We start from the raw sequence: 21,499 nt of genomic DNA, 5'->3' as shown, positions 1-21,499 counted from the left end.
ATGAGAAAAGTTCTTCCACTACAATTTTTAATGCAGTGTTATTAACAAATAGCTTTTACACACCATTTACTTTTGCTAAACAGCAAGTACCATGTACACTGTCCTTTTTAAATGTATTATTTACTTTATGGAGTTATACCTCACAATTTTGTTTATGCAAATACACGAGACAGTTTTCAACTTAAAAAACAGAAGAGAAAGTATAATGAAAATAATGCTGTTAAAGCAGCAAATTAATTAAGTAAGGTCACTGCAGTAATATGGATATATTCCTTAGAATAAAGTTCTTTCTAATTGTGCCAGAGTGGTTTTAACACAATACTTTCATTGGGCTAATTCTGGATTTACACATTGGTGTTCATATCCCTGAAGATTCCAGAAGCTTTCATCAGGAAAAACAATGCTTAAAAATTAGAGTACAAGGGGTGTTGTTAGTATTTTAAACTGTGTCTGTGGTAACTAATAGTCTTAGGATATGGGAGTTGTTTGTGGCCACTATGGCTTTACTTTATATAAGCTGGCTTTAGCTTATATATAATTTAAATCCTAACCTAATTTTTTCTCTCCACCTTTTCTTCTTTTTATCTTGTGACTGAATAGCTCATAAATTCAAATGATTCACCCTATTTTGTAGAGCTAGAAAATAGTGCTATCTCCTTATGAATATTTTTTCTTCTCATGGCCAATATATGGTTTAAAAATACTTTAGGCATACTCTTCTACTGAACTTGCCATCTTGAATTTTAAGAGGGAATTCAGCACAGCAGTGTTCTTATTCCTCTTAATTTAAAATCATCTTTAAATATATTTCATTCCTGCCTTTTTAATAAGCATTTTAATGTATAAAGCTAATGAAATAAGAACTGTACAATTAAAATATTTTTAATGCTACATAATATCTTTTTTAAGAAGGAATCTCTTTGGGATTTTTTTCCAGATGAGGGCTTTATTACTTATTCCATTTAGTAAGATATATCTCTCTTTATTTAGTAATAGCTTTTAGCTTTTCTAGTAATTGGATCTTTGTGAAACTCATTGCATTGTAGATTTCTTTGAGATAAATAGCGTGTTTCTTATTAATATCATGCCCCATACTTTACACAAAATCTATGTGTTATCTTAATATACAATTGATTGAGAAGAAGCCAGAAAAATATGAATTTAAGTTTTAAGACTCTCTATATAAGGCTTGAACCTATAGAAAGTATACATTTCAATATTATTTATTTATTTATTTATTTATATATTTATATATTTATTTATATATTTATTGGATTTTTATCCCACCCCTCTCCGAGGACTGCTCTTGAACTATGAAAAAACAGTTGAAAATAACTTTTTATGGATCCTCATTCTGGCTTTCCTAAAATACTAATAGTAATAATAATAGAATAATAGAATTGGAAGGGACCCTGCTCAAGAAGGTTGGACTACAAGACCCTAAATCATTTCAGACAAGTTGTTGCCCAATCTCTTCTTTAAAATCTTCAGCATTTGATCATACACAACTTCTGGAGCCAAGTCATCCCACTAATTAATTGTTCTCACTGTCCGAAAATTTATCCTTAGTTCTCTGGTACCTTTTTCCTTGATTAGTTTCCATCCATTGCTTCTTGTCCTGCCTTCTGGTGCTTTGGAAAATAGATTAACTCCCTCTTCTTTGTGGTAGCCCCTCAAATGTATTTATTTATTGGATTTATATTGGAACATTGCTGTCATATCACCCCAGTCCTTCTTTTTCAGTTTTCTTCTTTTACTTTTTTTCCTTTATTATAAAGCAAGTGGGACAGAGAAAACCATTCAGCTGGTAGAGTTTAGCAAGGCCTTTTCCAGTTATGAAATAAAGATATATAAAAAAAGCATTGCACATTGAAAAGGATTCTGGAAATAATAATGCAAAACACTATGTTCATAATCAATAAATAAGGCTAAGAGTTACATGGACCAATATTCCTAGTTGGATATTTTATATGTATATTGTACCAAATTCAATATTGTTTTGGTGCCTCTTTTTATTTTTTATTTATTTATTTATTGGATTTGTATGTCGCCCCACTCCGAGGACTCACAACATATATAAAAACATAGTAGTACATCTAATCCAATTAATATAATTTAAAAAACCTTAAGATCCTAAAATAATTTAAAACTTTCATTATCATTTTTGCTCCATAAAAACTGCTCTAGTGAATTAGGGACGCTCAGGAATATTAAAGGAAGGCTGAGGGCTACAGAGGAAAAAGAAATTAGCAGTTGTTGTTATTTTCACCCAGTAAGGAACTTCTTTTGATACTCACCTTCCTCAACAAGTGGAAGGAATAAATCTACATTTAATCTTTTATTATTTTTTGCTACACAAAAATACTTGAGTCTGAAATAAAGTTAATGGTTGACTCAGTCAGGGTGGGGCAACATTTGATAACTTCCAAGGCTACCATCCTTATCTCTGATCTGCTGCTGTCTTCTAGCTCTACTTATTGCTCCAGCCTTTTAATTTGTTTTCTTTTAAACTATTTGAATAATGTTGAGAGGCATATGTTTATGGGGCAATGTGTATTCGCAAGGAATTTTGATGGGGGCCTAAAGTGGCTTAAGGGCACTATTATTCAACAAAAAGCACCAAAAACTTATTTGATATCTTTGAACGATGGCCGAGTATGGACTAGGCACATCGATCATTTGAGAAGGTGCCCAGAAACTGGGGCAACTGCTACCGTTAACCCGCTGATTGCACACGCAGGCCCACCGATGGGAAACAACGCAACGCCAACATGGACGGACTTAAATCTGGACTCACCCATCCGAAGCCGCTCGGCCAGCATCCCGGAGTCATCCTCGTCAGCGGAGGTCGGAGATGTGCCAGCCAGCTCAACTCTGGGGCCCGGAGTGCAACCAGGGCCTTCGGAGTCCAGAGGAGGTACTAGCGAATCGACCTCCTTCCATGCCTGCGACGAAGGACTAACTGAATTGCGCAGGTCCACAAGAAACACCCAAAGACCTCACCGATTGGATGAATATGTCACATGGCTTTCTGTATAATCTGTATGGTTTTTTTTTGTCTAGGAAGGGAGGGGTGTTGAATACTCAGTGTATTGCCATGTAAACTGTCTCTAGGCAGACTATGTAAATAGGTTGCGCCTGATTGGCTGTGGCGCTGACAGCTCGCGTTTGAGCGGGAAATTTGTGTATAAATAGAGCCGGTTTTGCCGGCGCCAGCTGAGACGCGTTCCAGCTGGTAGTCACTTCTAAAGAGCTGAGAAATAAAGCGAACCGTCTCGTTACGTGCTGTCTCGGGTCACTTCACCTATCCCACCTTCGTCGCCAGGTGAAGTGACCCGAGACAGCACGTAACGAGACGGTTCGCTTTATTTCTCAGCTCTTTAGAAGTGACTACCAGCTGGAACGCGTCTCAGCTGGCGCCGGCAAAACCGGCTCTATTTATACACAAATTTCCCGCTCAAACGCGAGCTGTCAGCGCCACAGCCAATCAGGCGCAACCTATTTACATAGTCTGCCTAGAGACAGTTTACATGGCAATACACTGAGTATTCAACACTATTAATAGTTTAGTACAAAATAGTAAATAGTACAAAAAGCAAAGCAAGGATACAAAGCTCTCAATTTGCCTGTTTTTTCTCTCAGTGATAGCGGAGATTACTCTGAAGAGAAACTGGGGAAGTAGCATGGACCAAGTGAGATTCTTGACTGGTATCTCAAGAATTCTTGCTCATGCTCATCCTCCATCTCTGCCATATTGGTATATATCATGGGGATATTAAGAGTACAGCAACCATAACTCAGGGCCAGTTTGATATAATTCAAATGCTATTAGTACATTTGGGTTGTGTGTGTTTTTTGTTATTTCAGGGTTTGTATTGAAGTTCCATTGACAGAAGGCCTCCTGTTTCAGATGGACTGCCTTGCCCAAAAAGATAATAAGACGATCTCTGATGCATCTTGTTCCCAGAAGCAGGTGATGCATGTACAGAGTATTTCTCATTGGGCTCCTGCAAATATTGGTCCTTACAGTCAGTGCGTACAGGTAAGGCATCTTCCATCTATGCAGTATTTTGCCATTCGGGAAGTTCCTTGAATGTGCATATTGTAATATTACGCCATCCATTTTAAACATCAGTTAATATTGACTCTTTATATTACCTTCCTTTGAAGACAATCAGAACTTTATAGCTCAAAGTAGAGCAAGATGGAAGAAGAAATTCGATAATATTTGATATTATTATCAAATTCATTATTATGAATGGGATTACATTACAATAGTAATACAAATTATTTTAATATTCAACAAAAGAAAATATATAAATGCTCGAGTTTATAAAGAAACTGGAAAAACAAGAAAAATATATTGTACCGACTAGGTTATGAAATGTAATGCCTGCTTTGTGAATGTAACAATCTCTATGAAAATAATTATTCTGGGTTTTTTAAAAAAAAAATTGCATTCTTCCATAGTAGGGCTAAATTGGGTCGTTCCTTCAATTTTTCTTGCTTATTTTAAATGCTATATTTTATTTTAAAATTTATAATTTTTATATGCTGTTTCTATAACACTGAAGACTTTATGGCACATGTACAGTATATGGCACTTATAAAATAAATAATTTGTATCTTAGGTTGTATTTTAGATTAAGACACTAATAATTATCATTATCAGATATATTCATTATATTAACAGGGAACAGATACGTATCCCTGGAGAGAAAGAGATAATTTGTGTGGAAGGTGGTATTATTTGTTAGCTATTGCCACCAAAAGCAATTTTCTATACCAGAATAAATAATATGAATATTTACCAGATTAAGCAGCCTGTCATAAATACTGTGAATATTGTCAGCAAGTTTTATATATCTTGAACTCTCAATAAATTCATTTCTAATTTTGCTATCTTGTTCCTTCCCATTTTCTTTTTGGATATTGCCAAAAATGATTTTGGGGGTGGGGGGGAAGCAAAGATGTTTTGGCTGGAATATAATGAAGTTGACTTCAAATTGTATGTGGAGCATGGTCAGTTTTTAAAGGCAACCAAGCAGAAAATACCTTTCTTTAGCAAGCATTGTACTTGAATATTATTCTTACATCAAAATTGAATTCTGACATTAAAATAGCAGGGAGAATTCATAAACGCTACAATTTAAAATGTACAAAAAATTGCTTTCTGACTCCCAGAGGAAACAGTGTATAAATCTAAATCATATACTGTAGAATGAAAGATGCTGTCTTTTCAAACCACAGGTGCCTTCATCCCAGAGTTTTATTGAATATCATACAACACATTGTGTAAGATAAGAAAAAAAATGGGGATTTTTTTTGAATAAATATTCCATATTACTTATTGAAACACTTTGTTGGCAATGCCCTTTTTTCCACAGACAATGTGTATATCCTTATATCACTCAATATAATTTAAGCATGCCTGTAATATATCGATGGTTTAAAATATAGCCATGGTTATACTTATAAACTAGATCAAAACCTAAAAATGTAATAATTTTTGGTATGAAGTTCAGAAAGACTATTTCTGGAAGAAATGTTTATTACTATACTTTTAATAGAAATTTATGTTCAATAAAACTTTAGCCTCTCAACAGAACATTACTGTCTGTTATTCCTCCTCTAGATTTTGAGGCAGTGAAATTAATCTCTTTCATATGTAGTTTCTCTCCTGTAAATAATAAGTTGAAGTTATTTATTCAGGATAAAAAAAATGTCTTAAAAATAGTCCCAATGTGGTAAAAAATTAAATTTGGTTTGGCATTTGTGTTTCTTTTTTATACAAGTGTGCAGACAGGAGAGAGGATGGGAAAACAGTTGTTAAAATTTTGTTACACAAGGATGAAATCACTTGAATTCACTTTTCTGGCATGAACAAGCAATCCACCACAATTTGATTTGATACCACATTTCTCTCTCGGCTGCTAGAAATAAGTTTGGTGGTTCATGCTTCATAATTTACAAGATCACAGCCAAACCTGAGTTTGGCAAGGTACTCCTTCAAATGTTGGCAATAGGTATAGTAATTTCAGGGCATGGTGATGGAGTGGTGCCTAATTATGGTATTTTCATTTAATTCCTCTGTACTGATGGTTATTGTGTCATTTAAGGGCCCATTCACATTAATTGGGAATTACTGCTTACACAAGCAGAACATAAACTGCATTTTGCACATTTTCACCACTTACATACTAGTGTAAATGTATTTAAAGTATAATTTGAATGAGATTTTTAGTTAACTCCATGCAGAATGCTTACCTCTAATACTATCTTATATCCATTTGCAATAATTCTGCCTAACGTGCTGAAGCCAAAAAACTTAACAAGAGGCCACAAGGTTTAATTTCGTGTATACACTATTTACAGGTTAATTAGGACATTTAACTTCTTTCTTAATGCCACAAAATTAATCCCATAAAAATTAGCAATCTCGGAGGAGTCAGTTGTCAACTTGTGACAGAATCCTTTTGCCATAATCTATTAAAATGCTGCTTTTATCTTGTCTTGCCTGTGTCATATTTTATGGATTTTTTCATAAACACTGCCTATACTTCATAAATGTCTCAATTTTCTAGTCTATTAACATTACTTCAAAAGCAATTGATAAAAGAGTAGGGCATGCATGAAATAATACACCAATAATGTGAAGTGCTGGAGGCTAGAACAGTGGGTAGTATCTGCACAGCTTGTGATCTGAAACAATGAAAGGATGTTTTATCTACTACAATAAAGAAACAAATGATATTCTTGATAGTGGGAGAAAAAGATTACAAGTAATTGGGCTTATGAAAAATTGGCTACTTGGGAAACAGCATATTTTAGAATAAGAGAAAGCAAACATCACTGTGTATGTGTCTAATATTTTTAACCTGCTTCTTTTGGTGTGGATGAATTGTAGTAATTTTCATGTTATACATACCCCGATTTTCATTCAAGTACATATGACAGACTGTCGCCTGTAAACATCTCTAGATGAACAGGAAAACTATTTCTACCCACATGTAAATATATGGCTAACCATATTTAGTACATTGTTTTGGTCTTGGCTATGAATCTATTATACTTTTTGCCTGAGCTCTATTGATGGAGAAAAGTTATCATGAGATACAAGAAACTTTTATATCTATACATGTAATTTTATGTATCATTGTTGCTAGCCGCCCTGAGTCTATGGAGAAGGGCGGCATACAAATTCAATAAATAATAATAATAATATATCTTTTTCAAGCCTGGCAAAGGTTTGTGCTTACTTTTCTTTCATAATTTTGGGTGAAAGTCTCCACCACCTTGTTATATATAATTTTATTTAAAAATTAAATAGGAAGGAGAAGACTAATACCAAATTCATATAAAGAAAGAAATTAAAAGCTAAAAGTACAAGAAAGAAAAATATTAAAGAAAAATATTAAAGGTACAAAAATGTGGCTCTTGATCTTTTTAATACAATTATAACATGACATAAATCATATTTTTTTACCATAAGGGGTTACCAGTCAATTAATGTAGATATTAATAAAGGAAAAGTTGGGGCGATTAAATATCTGCAAGAAAACAACTAAGTTCAGAGAGAAGCAAGGAACCCTAACTGTATTTTCTCAAATCAAAGAAATGAATTTGGCCATCTTAGTAAGTTCCATCATCTCACCAACCATTCCTACATCATGAGTAATACCAATCTTTCCATCATTGTGTATACAATAATCTTGCTGCAGTTATCATATACAAAGACAAAGTTCCACAACTTTTTCCCAACTGCTTTCCAATTCTGAAACCTCTGGTCTCAATTGTATCTTAATCTTTAAAATCCTCTCAATCAGTGTATGTATATAAATAAAAATGTTCTAGCTTTTTGTTTTACAATAGCAAGTCTGTTTTTGTGAAGTTGCGTCTATGAAATGCCTGCCAAGTAAACCAAGTTTTGAATAAAGGTTAAGTGTCTGAAAAGCTGAGATTTACAGGAGCATATAATGTGAAAACTGACTTGAGGGATTGCCAAAAATTTTACAACATATAATTATATAATGAATCTGTATTTACTCTGTAACAATAGAATTTTTTTGTGCTTTGGGGAGGTCTATCCTTGAATTTTAAAAATGTGAAACTAAATTAGAGCTACAAATAATTTTATTATTTTATTACAGGGTTTGCAGGCTGAGTGTGGGAAGGCCAGCAGGGGTTGTGAGTGGGTGTGAAGTACATGAATGCAAGTGGGCGAAGGGGTGCACAGTACAGAGCGGGTGTTATTTTGGGGTAACACCAAAAGCAGAAGAAGCAACTTATGGAGGTGACTTGGGAGTTCCCTTCTGGCTCATAAACCTTGTTTATGAGAGGTTGGCAGGGAAGATTGCAAATAGTGATCACATGACTGGGGATACTGCAACATCTGTAACTTTTCAAGCCAGTGTTATGTCCACTTCGTTTGGTGCCATTATAATTTTGAATATTCACTGAATGAGTGGTCATACTTTGAGCACCTCCCAGCATGATGGGAATTCAGAGATTTGAAATCCAGGTAGAATTTTTGATTGCTATGCTTCATTCCAACATCAATAGCAAAATGGAGAGAGAACACTATATTTGATACTGACCTTTCTTTTTTAAAAAATTGTGGATATGATGGGTATACCATCTGTCAGAAACAGATATTTGATTATTATTCAATTATTTATTTATTTATTTATTAGATTTGTATGCCGTCCCTCTCCGTAGACTCGGGGTGGCTCACAGCAATAATAAACAATATATAACAAATCTAATAATTTAAAAGAAACACTAAAAGCCCCATTATTAAAAGCAAACATACACACAAGCACACCATATATAAACTGTATAGGCCCTGGAGAGATGTTTCAATTCCCCCATGTCTGACGGCAAAGGTGGGTTTTAAGGAATTTACGAAAGGCGAGGAGGGTGGGGGCAGTTCTAATCTCTGGGGGGAGCTGGTTCCAGAGGGTCGGGGCCGCCACAGAGAAGACTCTTCCCCTGGGTCCCGCCAATCGACATTGTTTAGTTGACGGGACCCGGAGAAGGCCAACTCTGTGGGACCTAATCGGTCGCTGGGATTTGTGTGGCAGAAGGCAGTCCCGGAGATATTCTGGCCCGATGCCATGAAGGGCTTTATAGGTCATAACCCACACTGTGAATTGTGACCGGAAACTGATCGGCAACAAATGCAGACTGCGGAGTGTTGGTGTAACATGGGCATACCTAGGGAAGGCCATGATTGCTCTCGCAGCTGCATTCTGCACGATCCATCAATCCAATATCACCTCTTAGATATCACCTCTTTTCCATTATCGTCTGTCCCCAGCTTCTCCCTTTCCATTTTCCAACAGTGTAACCATCACAATTGTGGCTGATTGTTCTCTTTTCTTCTTTCTCAGAGTTTGGACATCTCAAGCTATCTTGTCTACCTATTGGGTCAGCCCAATAGGTAGACAAGATTAGGAAACAAACTCCACAGAAGGGTTAAAACTATATCTTGGCTATAATAATAATACAACCTTCCAAGTCTGATTGCGCTCTATTGTCTCCTCCTTCTTATAATTCAGAGAACCAAGGAGGTGCCTGTCTGAGTAACTTGTGAATCTCAGTTCTCAAGCCATAACAATTATTGAACCCACTTTTAATACATAATAGTTCTTGTATTAAAGAAAGGATAGGATAAGAAAGGATTAAAGAAAGGATAGAGTGTAAGAGTCCTATCTCTTTAAAAGCACTTGAATGAGGTATACTGTATATGCCAGGTGAAGCACACTCATAAGAGGTAGTAAGTATCAAGATGTACCAAGATGCCACCTCACAGCAAAGCTTCGCAAAGGTGTGATGACAACTGAAAAAAAGAGGTAGGATCTCTGGCCTTCACCTTGTGAATCTCAGCCAAGCCACCTGCCACACCATCTAACAGAGCAAATTAATACAATAGCGCAGTGATGGTGAATTTGTCGCACACATAGCCATATCTGAGGGGCCATTTTAAGGTGATTTTCCTTAGTCGCTACAGCTACAGCTGGGTCTTATATAAAGTGTATAATTTCAGCCTGATAATCAGTGTTTCAATGTTGTTTTTTGTTTTTTCAAAGATTTATATGCTATCAGTGGAATTATCCGGAGGGATTATAAAAGTTCAAAAACTGCAATACTTTTTCTATCCTAACACCTCTTGCTATATTCAATATCACAGTATCATCAGTAGAATCCTTCAAGTTTTAGGGCTCTATAATCTTTCAGAATTTGAAATGGACATGCAACACTAGAGCCATTGTTAAAAAGCACAACAAAGAATGTTCTTCCTGCATCAGTTTCGGAAGTACATACCCAGGACCTGTTGACACAATTTTGCAGAAGAATTATTGAGTCTCTAATTTGTACTTCTATAGCTGTCTGGTTTGGTATAGCAACCAAACAATCCAATGGATAGTTAGGACTGCAGAAAGAACTATTGTAACCAGCCTGGCTTCAATGAAAGATATGTATATTGCATAGATCAGAAGAAGAGCTGAGAAAATATTTACAGAGACTTCACATCTTGGACATAAACTGTTTCAATTCCTCCCATCAGGATACCTCTGTAAGGCAGTGCATGCCAAAATAACCAGACATAAAGACAGTTTCTTCCCTTGTGGCATCACTATGCTGAACACCTAATTCTTCAATTACTGTCTACTCTCTCTTTCACAGCTGTAGAATTATTATTATTATTATTATTATTATTATTATTATTATTATTATTATTATCATCCTTATCTTCTTTACTACCCTCTATTATTGGTATTATGTTGCTTTGCATGTATACTGAGAGCTTCTGTACCAGAGACAATTCCTAGTGTATCTAATCATACATGGCCATACAAGTGTTCTCTTCTGTTCCATTCCATTCTACTCTACTCTATTCTGCTCTGTTCTACTTTACTCCATTCCAATTCCATTCCATGACACGGCATATATCATGCTTCTTCAAAGTTCAAACTAACAAATGTAATTCTTCTTAATTTATCTTCATTCTCAAATGTTACAGAGTAGCTGTCTCTGCAGCTATCTGTAATCTTTCCAGCTTGGTGGAGTGAAGGGGAAGAGGGAATGGTTCCATGTGAGTGGCAAGCGCATGTGTGAGCTCGCATAAATGGAGCTGCAAAAGTGCCCATTGCTCACGCAAGTGGAGCTGTATCTACATGGTAACCTGCCGCTTCTGCAGCCCAGTTCTGAAGGGACCCTTTTCTGATAGTGGGCCGCAGTACTCATTTGTTATGAGTATGCACTACTCATTTGTTATTAAAGAAAACTTATTTTTCTGGGAAAATATAATTACAAAGAAAGATGTCTCATCAAGAACAGCTATTTTTAAAATAAGACTCACATTTAATGAAATAGGAGGCTTTTATGAATTGTAACTGCCATCTAGATATTCCAAGGATATTTGAGCCCAAGACTTTTAATTATATTTATTGCCATATCTGCATGGCAGTGTATCATTAAAGCATGAATTAATAAATGAGAAAGTTCTATTTTAAGCCTGACTTTCTTGAGGCAGAATACATTTTAGTAACTACATGGTTAGAAGAGTAAATAATTGTACCTATGTCATTAATACAATGAATAATATTGCTTATGGTTTCTGGGAATATTTTATATCAAACAGAAATAGCACATGATTTGAGGTAGTTATATATAATAAAAATTGCAAGTTCAGTGCAAATGCAGAAAGAAGGGATTTGGATAATGAAGCTGTATATTAGCATGCAGAGTATCAAACTGGGAAGTGTCTTGACTCACATTAAAAGGAACAGATTCCCCAAATATGAGAACAAGTAAAGTTTGCCAAAAAATAATTTCTGTGATCTTTCTGTGAAATAATTTCTGCATATGTATTTAATAAGTTTTATTATTATTAAGGTTGGCCGCATAGTCCAGCAGATATTTAGACTAGATTTGACATTGTTATTATTACAGATAGACCTCGACTTACAACAGTTTATTTAGTGATCGTTCAAAGTTACAACAACACTGAAAAAAGTGATTTATGACTGTTTTACACATGACTGTTGCAGCCTCCCCATGGTCACATGATTAAAATTCAGCCTCTTGGTAACTGGCTCACATTTATGACCATTGCAATGTCCCAGAGTGGTATGATCTCCTTTTGCAACCTTTTGACAAGCAAAGTCAATGACAAAACCAAATTTATTAAATAACTGTGTCATCAATTTAACCATTGCAGTGATTCGCTTAACGACTATGGAAAGAAAGGTTGTAAAATGGCACAAAATTAGTTTAATAAATGTTGTTGTTTTGGTGTTAGATTGATTGTATGCGTGTTTTAATATTCTGGGGTTGTTTTTATGAATTTTTAGCTTAAAATTGTAATTGGATTGGTGAGTATTGTATTTGTTATTATGTATTGTTTTTATCTTGTTGTGAGCCACCCCGAGTTTTCGGAGAGGGGCGGCATATAAATCCAATAAATCTAATCTAATCTAATAAATCTCACTTAGCAACAAACATTTTGGACTCAATTGTGGTCATAAGTCAAGGACTATCTGTATATACAAAACAATCTGACTTCACAACTGACAATTCTTTAGCTAGTGCTCATTTTCATATTCATCAAGTTCTTCCCAAGAGCCTAGGGCAGTGATGGCGAACCTTTTTTCCCTCGGGTGCCAAAAGAGCATGGGCTCATGCTATCACAGATGCGCGAGTGCCTCCACCCATAATTCAGTGCCTAGGGAGGGTGAAAATAGCATGAAGCCTTTTCCAGTTGACAGATGGAAATTTTGTGAATGTGTGCATTTTCAAAGTGTGGGCCAAGGTGGGGGGGTTTTTTTGGCATGCACCTAAAGTCAGTAGTCAGCTCCTACCAGTATGCCTAATTTTGTGCAGCTCCGCGGCTTTGGCGCGCTAGGCACATTTGAGTGAAATTTTGCTTCTTGCACGTGTGTGTTTGGTGAGGTTTTTGGCATGGAAGCATGTATGGAAGCAAAAAACCTCATAGAAACTCTGTGTGAGATTTTGCTACCTTCTCTTTTCAACAACAGCTAAATCTGGTCTATTATGAGCCTAGAGTTGTATTCAGAAACCCCACAATATTAGTTGTTGTTGTTGTGGTTGTTGTTGTTGTTGTTATTATTATTATTATTATTATTATTATTATTATTATTATTATTTGTAGAGTTTTCTTAAGCAGAAAGCGAGATGGCAAATCATGGTCTACCCCTGCACAAATTGTTAAGTGCTTCTTTCCTTTACCACATAAATTCTATTCTATTAGTCCTGGGGACAACTTAAAATTATTGTCCTCTATTAATGGCCCTCCTATGGTCCTATCTTTTTTGTTTCATTACAAATCTACATACTTACAGATTATTCCAAAGTTAGAGTTCCCCATACAAACAAGATATCAGACTTTTTATGGTTTCACATTTTCTTTGATCTACCTAATTAGTCTCTGTTGGTGTTTCTCAACCTTGGCAATTTTAAAATGTGTGACTTCAACTCCCAGAATTCCCCAGTCAACATGTTGGCTGGAGAATTTTGGGAGTTGAGGTCTACACCAGTGGTGGGTTGCTACCGGTAACAGTGAGAGGCTCCACCCACCCACCTGAATATCATCACAGACGATATGTGTATGCACAGAAACATCTTCACATGCACAGAAGCTGCATGCGTATGAAGCAAGCATGCACACATCTCCAAACTGGTAGCAAAGCTAAATAAAATCCATTACTGGTCTACACATCTTAAAGTTGTCAGGGTTGAGAAAGTTGGTGTATATGATGTCATTTAATCTAGGATATCCTACTTACACCATATGATAGTTTTATATAATGCAAACTTGTTCTTCACTGAAATGAATATGAAAATTGTGCAGTACTTAATTTTTTAAAAGTTTTTTATGGATTGGATTTATCTTTTTAGATAAGATGAGTCTGTTTAAGATGTCGGCCTTCATTCATTATGTACAGTGGCCTATCCAAGAGATAGATTTTAACATCACTTACCTCCAATTCCAAACAGTTTCATGTGACAGTTTGATTTGGTCCATAAGCTGATAATAATAAAAAAAACTTCCCCAAGTGCGTATTTTTTTTAAAAAAGTGAGAAAGGGAAAAAAAATTATGGGGTTGGATGTGGGGTGGGGGGATTAGAACTGAAGAAGGCAGGGCATTGTGACAATAATCCAGAGGGGAACAAATCCATCACAGCAGAAACAGCCTTTCCTGTCAGTCATAACTAAGTATTGCCTCTAGAAAGGTCACTCCAGGCATTGCTAAGTAATAAAAGTGATAGGCGTGGATCCACATCATCTGACCAAGTGTATGAAAAAAAGAGAGAATAAGAACAGAATGAAATATCAAGCAGTAGTCGTGTATTTCCCCCCCTCTGCCCCCCCATTCTCTCCTTTGAAAAAAAAAAGAATGCATCCTGCTATTGGATGGCCATTTCAATAAACCATGTTCATATGGCACCTATAATTCTTCACCCCAACTTCCTGCCTCACCGTGTATTTTTAGCAATTAAGATTTGGCATAAGCTAAGTAAGAAAGCATACATGAGCCACAATAACTGGATAGTTACTTATTCATATTTGCAACTGTATACCCTTAAATTGTTTAGAACAATGGGCTTGCTAATACAGTTTTAACCAGAAATGTTTCAGTTGCATTTAATTATCCAGTGCAAATACATATTTTAAAAACTCGAAGTCTCCACAGTATTTTCATATACTTTATAAAATACATTTCACAAATGCAAACATCTCTACAAAACGTTTGTTATTTCAGTGTGGATTATGTTAAGTAAGACTGTAAAATGCTACTGAGGAGAGAATCAAGCTTTTTTCTCTTCCTGCCTTTAACCCTGAGAACCAAGGAATAGGTGGCCACTAAGTTGCAGTATCCCATGGAATTTACACACAAGGACAATGTATCTTGTGTTGATTTCCTATATTTGTCTTTGTGCTTAGCCACTGGTGCTGGGTTCTTTCTTTAATTTTACTCAGACGTTAGTGGTAGGGAGGTATTTATTATTTCAGCTATTTATAAATGGAATGAACACTATATAAACAAATAGAAAACAGCAGGATAAGTGTTGTGACCTTCTAGAGATAAACTGTATGACATGCATAAAAGCCCACTGCATTAGACAAGTGTGTGTGTTTGGAACAGGGGGGGGGGGACAGCCAAGGAAATGGGTAATTATTTGAAGCAGTGCATTTACTGTTGTTGGAATGAGACAGACTAACAGTGGCAGCAGTCATTTTGCTGAATCAAAGTCCATGTTAGTCACATTATACACTGCCACAAAAAGGTTGTTAAGGCTGGTATTAGCATGTACCACTGAGGACATTGGAAGGACTCGATCTGTCACACTAAATCGCCTTCTTGCCCTCAACCATTGAAGTCTCCAGCTCCTCTGACATGTTCTTTCATTAATGGCCTGGCCTTGACAACTGATCCTAATTGCCTCTGAACCACACTTCATGTATTATTGGTGTCTGCCTGCCCTGGTTCATGTCAACAAGCTGCAGCATTTGCAGAGGGTACCTAGATTCTTTTCTAAAAGGGTGTTCAGATAGTCATTTACCTTTGAGGCTTTGAGCCTCACTGGGAATAAAATACAAAGCTAAATATCTTTCTGTCTCTTCTTACTAATACTCTAGTGTGAATGGCTGCTCTGTATTTATTAGGCGTCTGTAAAGATGTGGTAACACATAAAAACAACTATGTGAGGGGTTTTTTCAAGCCGCCATGTAAATGCTAAAAAAAAAAAGTTGCTCATCTTTGATCTGGTGTTTTATGTGAAAAAAAGAAAATAAATGCTCACTTGGAGGGGCGAATGTGTGTTTTATCTTTCAAAAACATCTGTTGTGTTACGATTTGAAACAGCAGTTGCAGAGAAAATAAAACTGTAGCACTAAGAGCAGATTTGAGCAGCAGTTACACTGGCTAGTAGTTGTTTCATCAGGACAAAAATCCCGAGGGCTTCTATATTTTAGCATTTATAAGTATCGGGTATCCATAAATTCACAGAAAGTAGAAATGTTTTGAAATAAGATTGAGAGTTAATTAAAAAGATGCTAAAATCCATTTGCAAAAAATCTTGCAAAATCCGTTTTTAATAACCTTTATGATGATACTATTTTAGACAGTAAGATTTTTTTTTCTTTAAAACAAAAAAGGGGGTTGCCCTCCAAAGGAACATTTGTAATCATCAAATCTGCTAGGATACCTTCTTTTACCGTATAGCTATGTGGAATATTTGCAAGTTTGCTAAACCTTCACTCAAATATTACATTTTTTCAGACTTCAAGTCCCAGAGTTGTCTTCCTTCTTATCTCAGATGATTTCAAAGAATGCAAGTCATGCAACTCCTGATGATAAATATAATTCAAAAATATAAATATTAGCATTCTTTTGTGCAAAATTATTTGAGTGTAAACTGGACAAGAACAGTCCAAAAACTAGCTCTTACCAGTAATGCCATAATCATAGTTCCTCCTGAAAATAGTTTCATATTTAAGTTTCAACATTATAAGTAAATAATGCCACAGAATAAAGTATGCTCATCTCTAAAATGTTTGTTTTTTAACATAAAATTAGAATATCAAAACTGACCCATTTCTTTTGTGTAGTAACACTGCCACCTTCTGCTTCATGCAGGTATTATCCAAAAATTATCTTTTGCAGAAACTTTCAAGAGAAAAAAGTTGACTTTCTTTTAAGTCTGTGTCAAAATACCCAAAAGTCAAAAGGCCTGCAAGCTAGAAATTGTCATAATCCTATCACTTATAAGATTTCGTCAAAAGCTACAGTAAGATGTTTTAACTGCATGGAGATCTGCAAACCCATCTTACAACCTTAGGAGAAATCAGCAGGAAGATGCAGTAGACAGCATTTGTATAAGTTTACAATTTATTCTGAACTCTCATTTTTTTTAAATTTTTAAATAACTGTTAATTGTATTTTTAAAAAGTTCATCCATATAGATTCCCAATTAATGTTGAACAGGAAAGTCTACAATAGGAAATATAACGTGGTAGTTGTAAGCAAAGGTAGCCACAGCTGTGATAAGATTGTCTGTGTTTGGGAGGGGGAATGGAATTGTGAACATTCTTTCAACATCATTCAATCAGACAACATGCCCTTCAGCAGAACAGCAAACCCTCCCCTATTCTCTTGCATTAGGAAGATTAGCATGAAGCGCATAATGCAGGATGATGGAATTGGTCATAATTTGCATTGTCCTGGAAAGATTCAGTTTGATAGAGCATCTCGGAGCACGTCATGTCCCACGGGCAGGTCATGGAGCAAGCTTGGCAGAAATAATTTTGTGATATGTGCATCAGTTGTAAATGCCTTGTAACCATTTTTCCCCTTTCTCTCTCTCTCTCCCTCTCTCTCTCTCTCTCTCTTTCACACACACAAACACACACACACAAGCACACATAGGTCAGAGGAAATGAAAGAGATAGCCAATTGAAAGAGAGAGCCTTTTGCCCAACATATAGTAAGACCTGGCTTCAAAATGATACATCAGAACAGAGGTGTGAGAAAGCAATGTTAGTTAGAGTATTTGTAATTAATATAGGCTCATAAAATTCTTTTCACTTCAGTGGAGACCTTAAATGGCCCTTCTTTCTGAAATGTGCCTACTTTGTGAACATTGTGAATCCAACCTGTGTGGGAGAAAAAAACCTTTCATTTATTTGCAACATTATTTGTTTCCCACTTGCTGTAGAAATTATTAAATACATGTGTGTCACAAGGGGTTTTCTAAGTGATTGCTCCTGACCTTGATAGTGTTTCCAAACTGCAGATCAGAAAGGATCATCAGCATGTAGTTGACATGACAAGACAGACATGACAGTGTTATTTATCTGGTGCGGCATTTCTGAAAATAGGCATGTAGAATTCACACAGCAGAGGAAATAGTTATTTACAGTTGTGTAGGAAGAAGAAAAGATCCACTATCATCAATTGAAAACCATTCATTGTACACCACCTAAAACTGATGATACCTTATTAGAAGTTTCTATTTTCCAACAACATTGCAACTAATGGTCAGAGTTATGTTATTTGTCATTTCAGTACTGGTAGATTTTTCAGGATGTTGCCTTTATTTGTCTGTCTTCATACTCTTCAGACAAAACATTAATTTTGGTGGTTCACTAACACTGATCATTTCTGACAGGTGAACTTTGTAATTTGAGGGGCTAATATAGACATACTGTAAAAAAAAAAGGCTAATAGGAAGACTTGTTTTTTAAAAGATGAATTTCTTAACTATTGGATTTCTGCATTCAACTTCCATTAAAAAGACTGATTGTCCTGTCTTTTTTATTATAATTGTAAAAATCCAGACTAGTTAAAAACTAGATTAATTTAGGACATAATTCGGGGTGAATAAATCTTTCTCTGCTCTTCATCTGAAAACATGATACATGTGGAACTAATAATGCTGTGCCATTAGGAGTAAAAAAAAAAAGAACTTTTTTTTTCAAGTTCGTTAAAACTATTTTTGTAGACTTAGTTTTTTGTTTTGCAGAATAGCAGTCTCAATATATATTTTTAAAATTTTAAATTGATTGTATCTTTACCAACAGCATGTTTTTTTCGCTAATGCTGGGAGAAAACCTCTATAGTTTGAGGATAAAAATTCTGTTTTTGTTTTTAATAATATTTCTTTTTAGTAATAAACTAGAGTATACATGTTTCAACATTTGCATGAAACACAAACACATGCAGACACACATTAACAGTGTGCTGTGTGCTTCAAAAATAGTTCCCTCCCCCCAAATAAATTATATTTTTATTTCTCTTAGAATAATGTAGACTTTTCACATGGCATTTAGCTTTTTAAGGCTTACTGAATTTTTAGATTTTATTCTTTTAAAAAGATGATAAAAATGCAAACTCTGATCTGCTGAATGGCCAATGCTGCTTTCACTGAAGTTGTAGGCAGAGGCTTAGATATTTTAAGTTAAGGAATGCTGTGTTTCCAGGCAGATCAGTAATGAAAACCTGAGGTGCATTTATGTCACTGTCAGATTTCAGCATTGTCTTGCCATTCCTTCTAAAGTACGATTTTTCCCTGCTGAAGTGGAACACTGGACTTGCAACAGATAAACATAACAAGAGATGTAGATTGCCTTCTGTCATTCTGCTTTATAAAATTAGGATCATATAAATATGCATTTTAGAGACATTGAGGTATTAAAAGATTATGCAACTGATACATAATAAAAGTGATGTTTATGTCACAAATATTTATTCCAAATATTTATTCCAACGAATATTTGAGGGTGAGAAAAAAAGCTAAAAGGTTTTAAAACCAATAGCTATCAGTTGCCTTCTATAGGGAAATATTTAAAGCAGAATTCTGTATAAACTGAACTTGCTCATTATAACCAACATTACAGATGGACCTCTGTTTCAACCTCTTGGTTTATATGTCTTCTCAGAATGAAAATTGGTGCATTCTGATTGCCTCAGTCTGACACCAAAAGAAATTTGCATCCATGTTACAGTCACATTTACTGTATTTTGGATAACTTTATTGTTAATGTTTCCATCAAAGATTTGTTTCATTTTATGTCTTAACTCAAGATAATTATCTTTCTTTAGTTGATTAGTTCCTCATTAAATAAGACTATAAACACTTGTGTTTTTGAATAAAAGATACTACATCTGCTTCTGCTTTTGCTAAAACTTTGCAGCTGTGTATTTGACAGTTTCTGAATACTTCTGAATAGTTCTGAAAGTTCCTCTCCCTCCCCCCATTTATATTTCACAATTGAATTCTTCAAGCTGTGATTTTTTTTGTGACCAGATGCTTAACTAGAGTTCTTCTGTGTTCTCTGTCTTTCCATCACACCTTCGCTGCCTACTGTGACAAGGTGCATGTGTGCATTTGGTGTGCGTGCATTTGTGTTTTAAAGTTTTTTTTTAAAGGAGCTTAAAATATAAATGCACAAAGTCCTTTCTTGGGACTAATAGCAGTTTCAGAAAGAGTAATTGGAGGCGGAGAAAATGAAACTTTAAAAACATTTCCTATATCTCAGTGCTGTGTAGTTACCCTGTGCATATAGCTTTAACAATTAAAAGTGTAATATTATTCATATGGCAAACGATGTTATTAACACATTTGCCATAGTGCATAAATTGGATATGGGCCAAAAATAGACTCATGACTCATGACATTCTGATCAGTTGGAGCTCCGCTTCACTTACTGTTTCTATATACAGGGAAGATATCTGATACTCCAAATGGAAGCTAACCAATCAGTTGGACACATGTGTCTTATTGTGGAAACAGTACATGATACTTGCAATAAAAGTGCATGACCTTACATTTCTTTTTGCATTTTGACTGAGTTTCTTCTTATTTGATCAGTTTGTAAGAAAGAGGCTCTATTTTAGTTTGAGCATGAGAAAAATATCTCTTTGCCAATATAATTTTTTTGAAAAAATGTACAGTGGTACTTCTACCTAAGAATGCCTCTACTTATGAACTTTTCTAGATAAAAATCAGGTGTTCAAGATTTTTTTGCCTCTCCTCAAGAACAATTGTCTACTTACAAATCCCAGCCAGAAAAGGCAGGAGAAGCCTCTGTGGAGCCTCTCTAGGAATCTCCTGGGAGGAAACAGAGCCTCCACCCTCCCTGTGGTTTCCCCAATCGCACACATTATTTGCTTTTACACATTTTTTTCTGGAAGGAAACAGGGCCGGAAAAGGTGGGGAGAAGCCTCTGTGGGGCCTCTCTAGGAATCCTCTGGGAGGAAACAGGGCCAGAAAAGGTGAGGAGAAGCCACTGTGGGATCTCTCTAGGAATCTCCTGGGAGAAAACATGGCCTCCACCCTCTCTATGATTTCCCCAATCGCACGCATTATTTGCTTTTACATTGATTCCTATGGGAAAAATTGCTTCTTCTTATAAACCTTTCTACTTAAGAACCCGGTCACAGAACGAATTAAGTTCGTAAGTATAGGTACCATTGTACTTGCTTTTCATACCAGATACCATGTCCTTCCAGCAAGATTTTCTTAGGTGTTGCAGAAGGGATAGTAGAAAAGCAAACTCTTGGGTTCTTACTGATAGATCTGTACAAGCAATTATGTGATTGACCATGTACAGCAGGTTCCATGGGTGTCCTATCAGAAGAGGCAAGTCAAAAGTAGCATAATAGATAGATTTGGCTTTCTTGAATTACATCTTCTTAAATAGAGATTGTGTGTGTTTATAAGGAAATGGAAGGATAGTACATGTAGTTCTTGACTTAGCAATAGTTCCTTAAGTGACCCTTTGAAGTTACAATGACATTGAAAAAACCTTTGACATTTTTCACACTTACATCCATTGCAACATTCCTGTGATTATGAGATCAAACTTCAGACACCTGTCAACTGATTTATATTTATGACTGTTGCAATGTCCTGGGATCATGTGTTCATTTTTTGCAACTTCCAACAAGCAAAGTCAATGGGAAAGTCA

General features: G+C 35.6%; 1 protein-coding gene across 4 annotated transcripts in view; it reads left to right on the top strand.

Moving 5' to 3' along the window:
• The window catches only part of DPH6 (diphthamine biosynthesis 6), a 277,224-nt gene that overhangs the window by 125,070 nt on the left and 130,655 nt on the right, over positions 1-21,499 (top strand). For 3 of the 4 annotated variants that reach the window (XM_070756244.1, XM_070756252.1, XM_070756261.1), the window contains one exon: positions 3,868-4,042. In XM_070756244.1, the coding sequence (XP_070612345.1) occupies positions 3,868-4,042 (175 nt within the window). Of the gene's footprint in view, positions 1-3,867; positions 4,043-4,170; positions 4,900-21,499 lie in introns of those variants that run through there. The other variant, XM_070756271.1, reaches the window with a different exon arrangement.

This window comes from Erythrolamprus reginae, chromosome 1 (genome assembly GCF_031021105.1).
Source record: "Erythrolamprus reginae isolate rEryReg1 chromosome 1, rEryReg1.hap1, whole genome shotgun sequence".
In the NCBI taxonomy this organism is placed as follows: Eukaryota; Metazoa; Chordata; class Lepidosauria; order Squamata; family Dipsadidae; genus Erythrolamprus; species Erythrolamprus reginae.
This window is presented reverse-complemented; position numbering and strand designations above follow the sequence as displayed.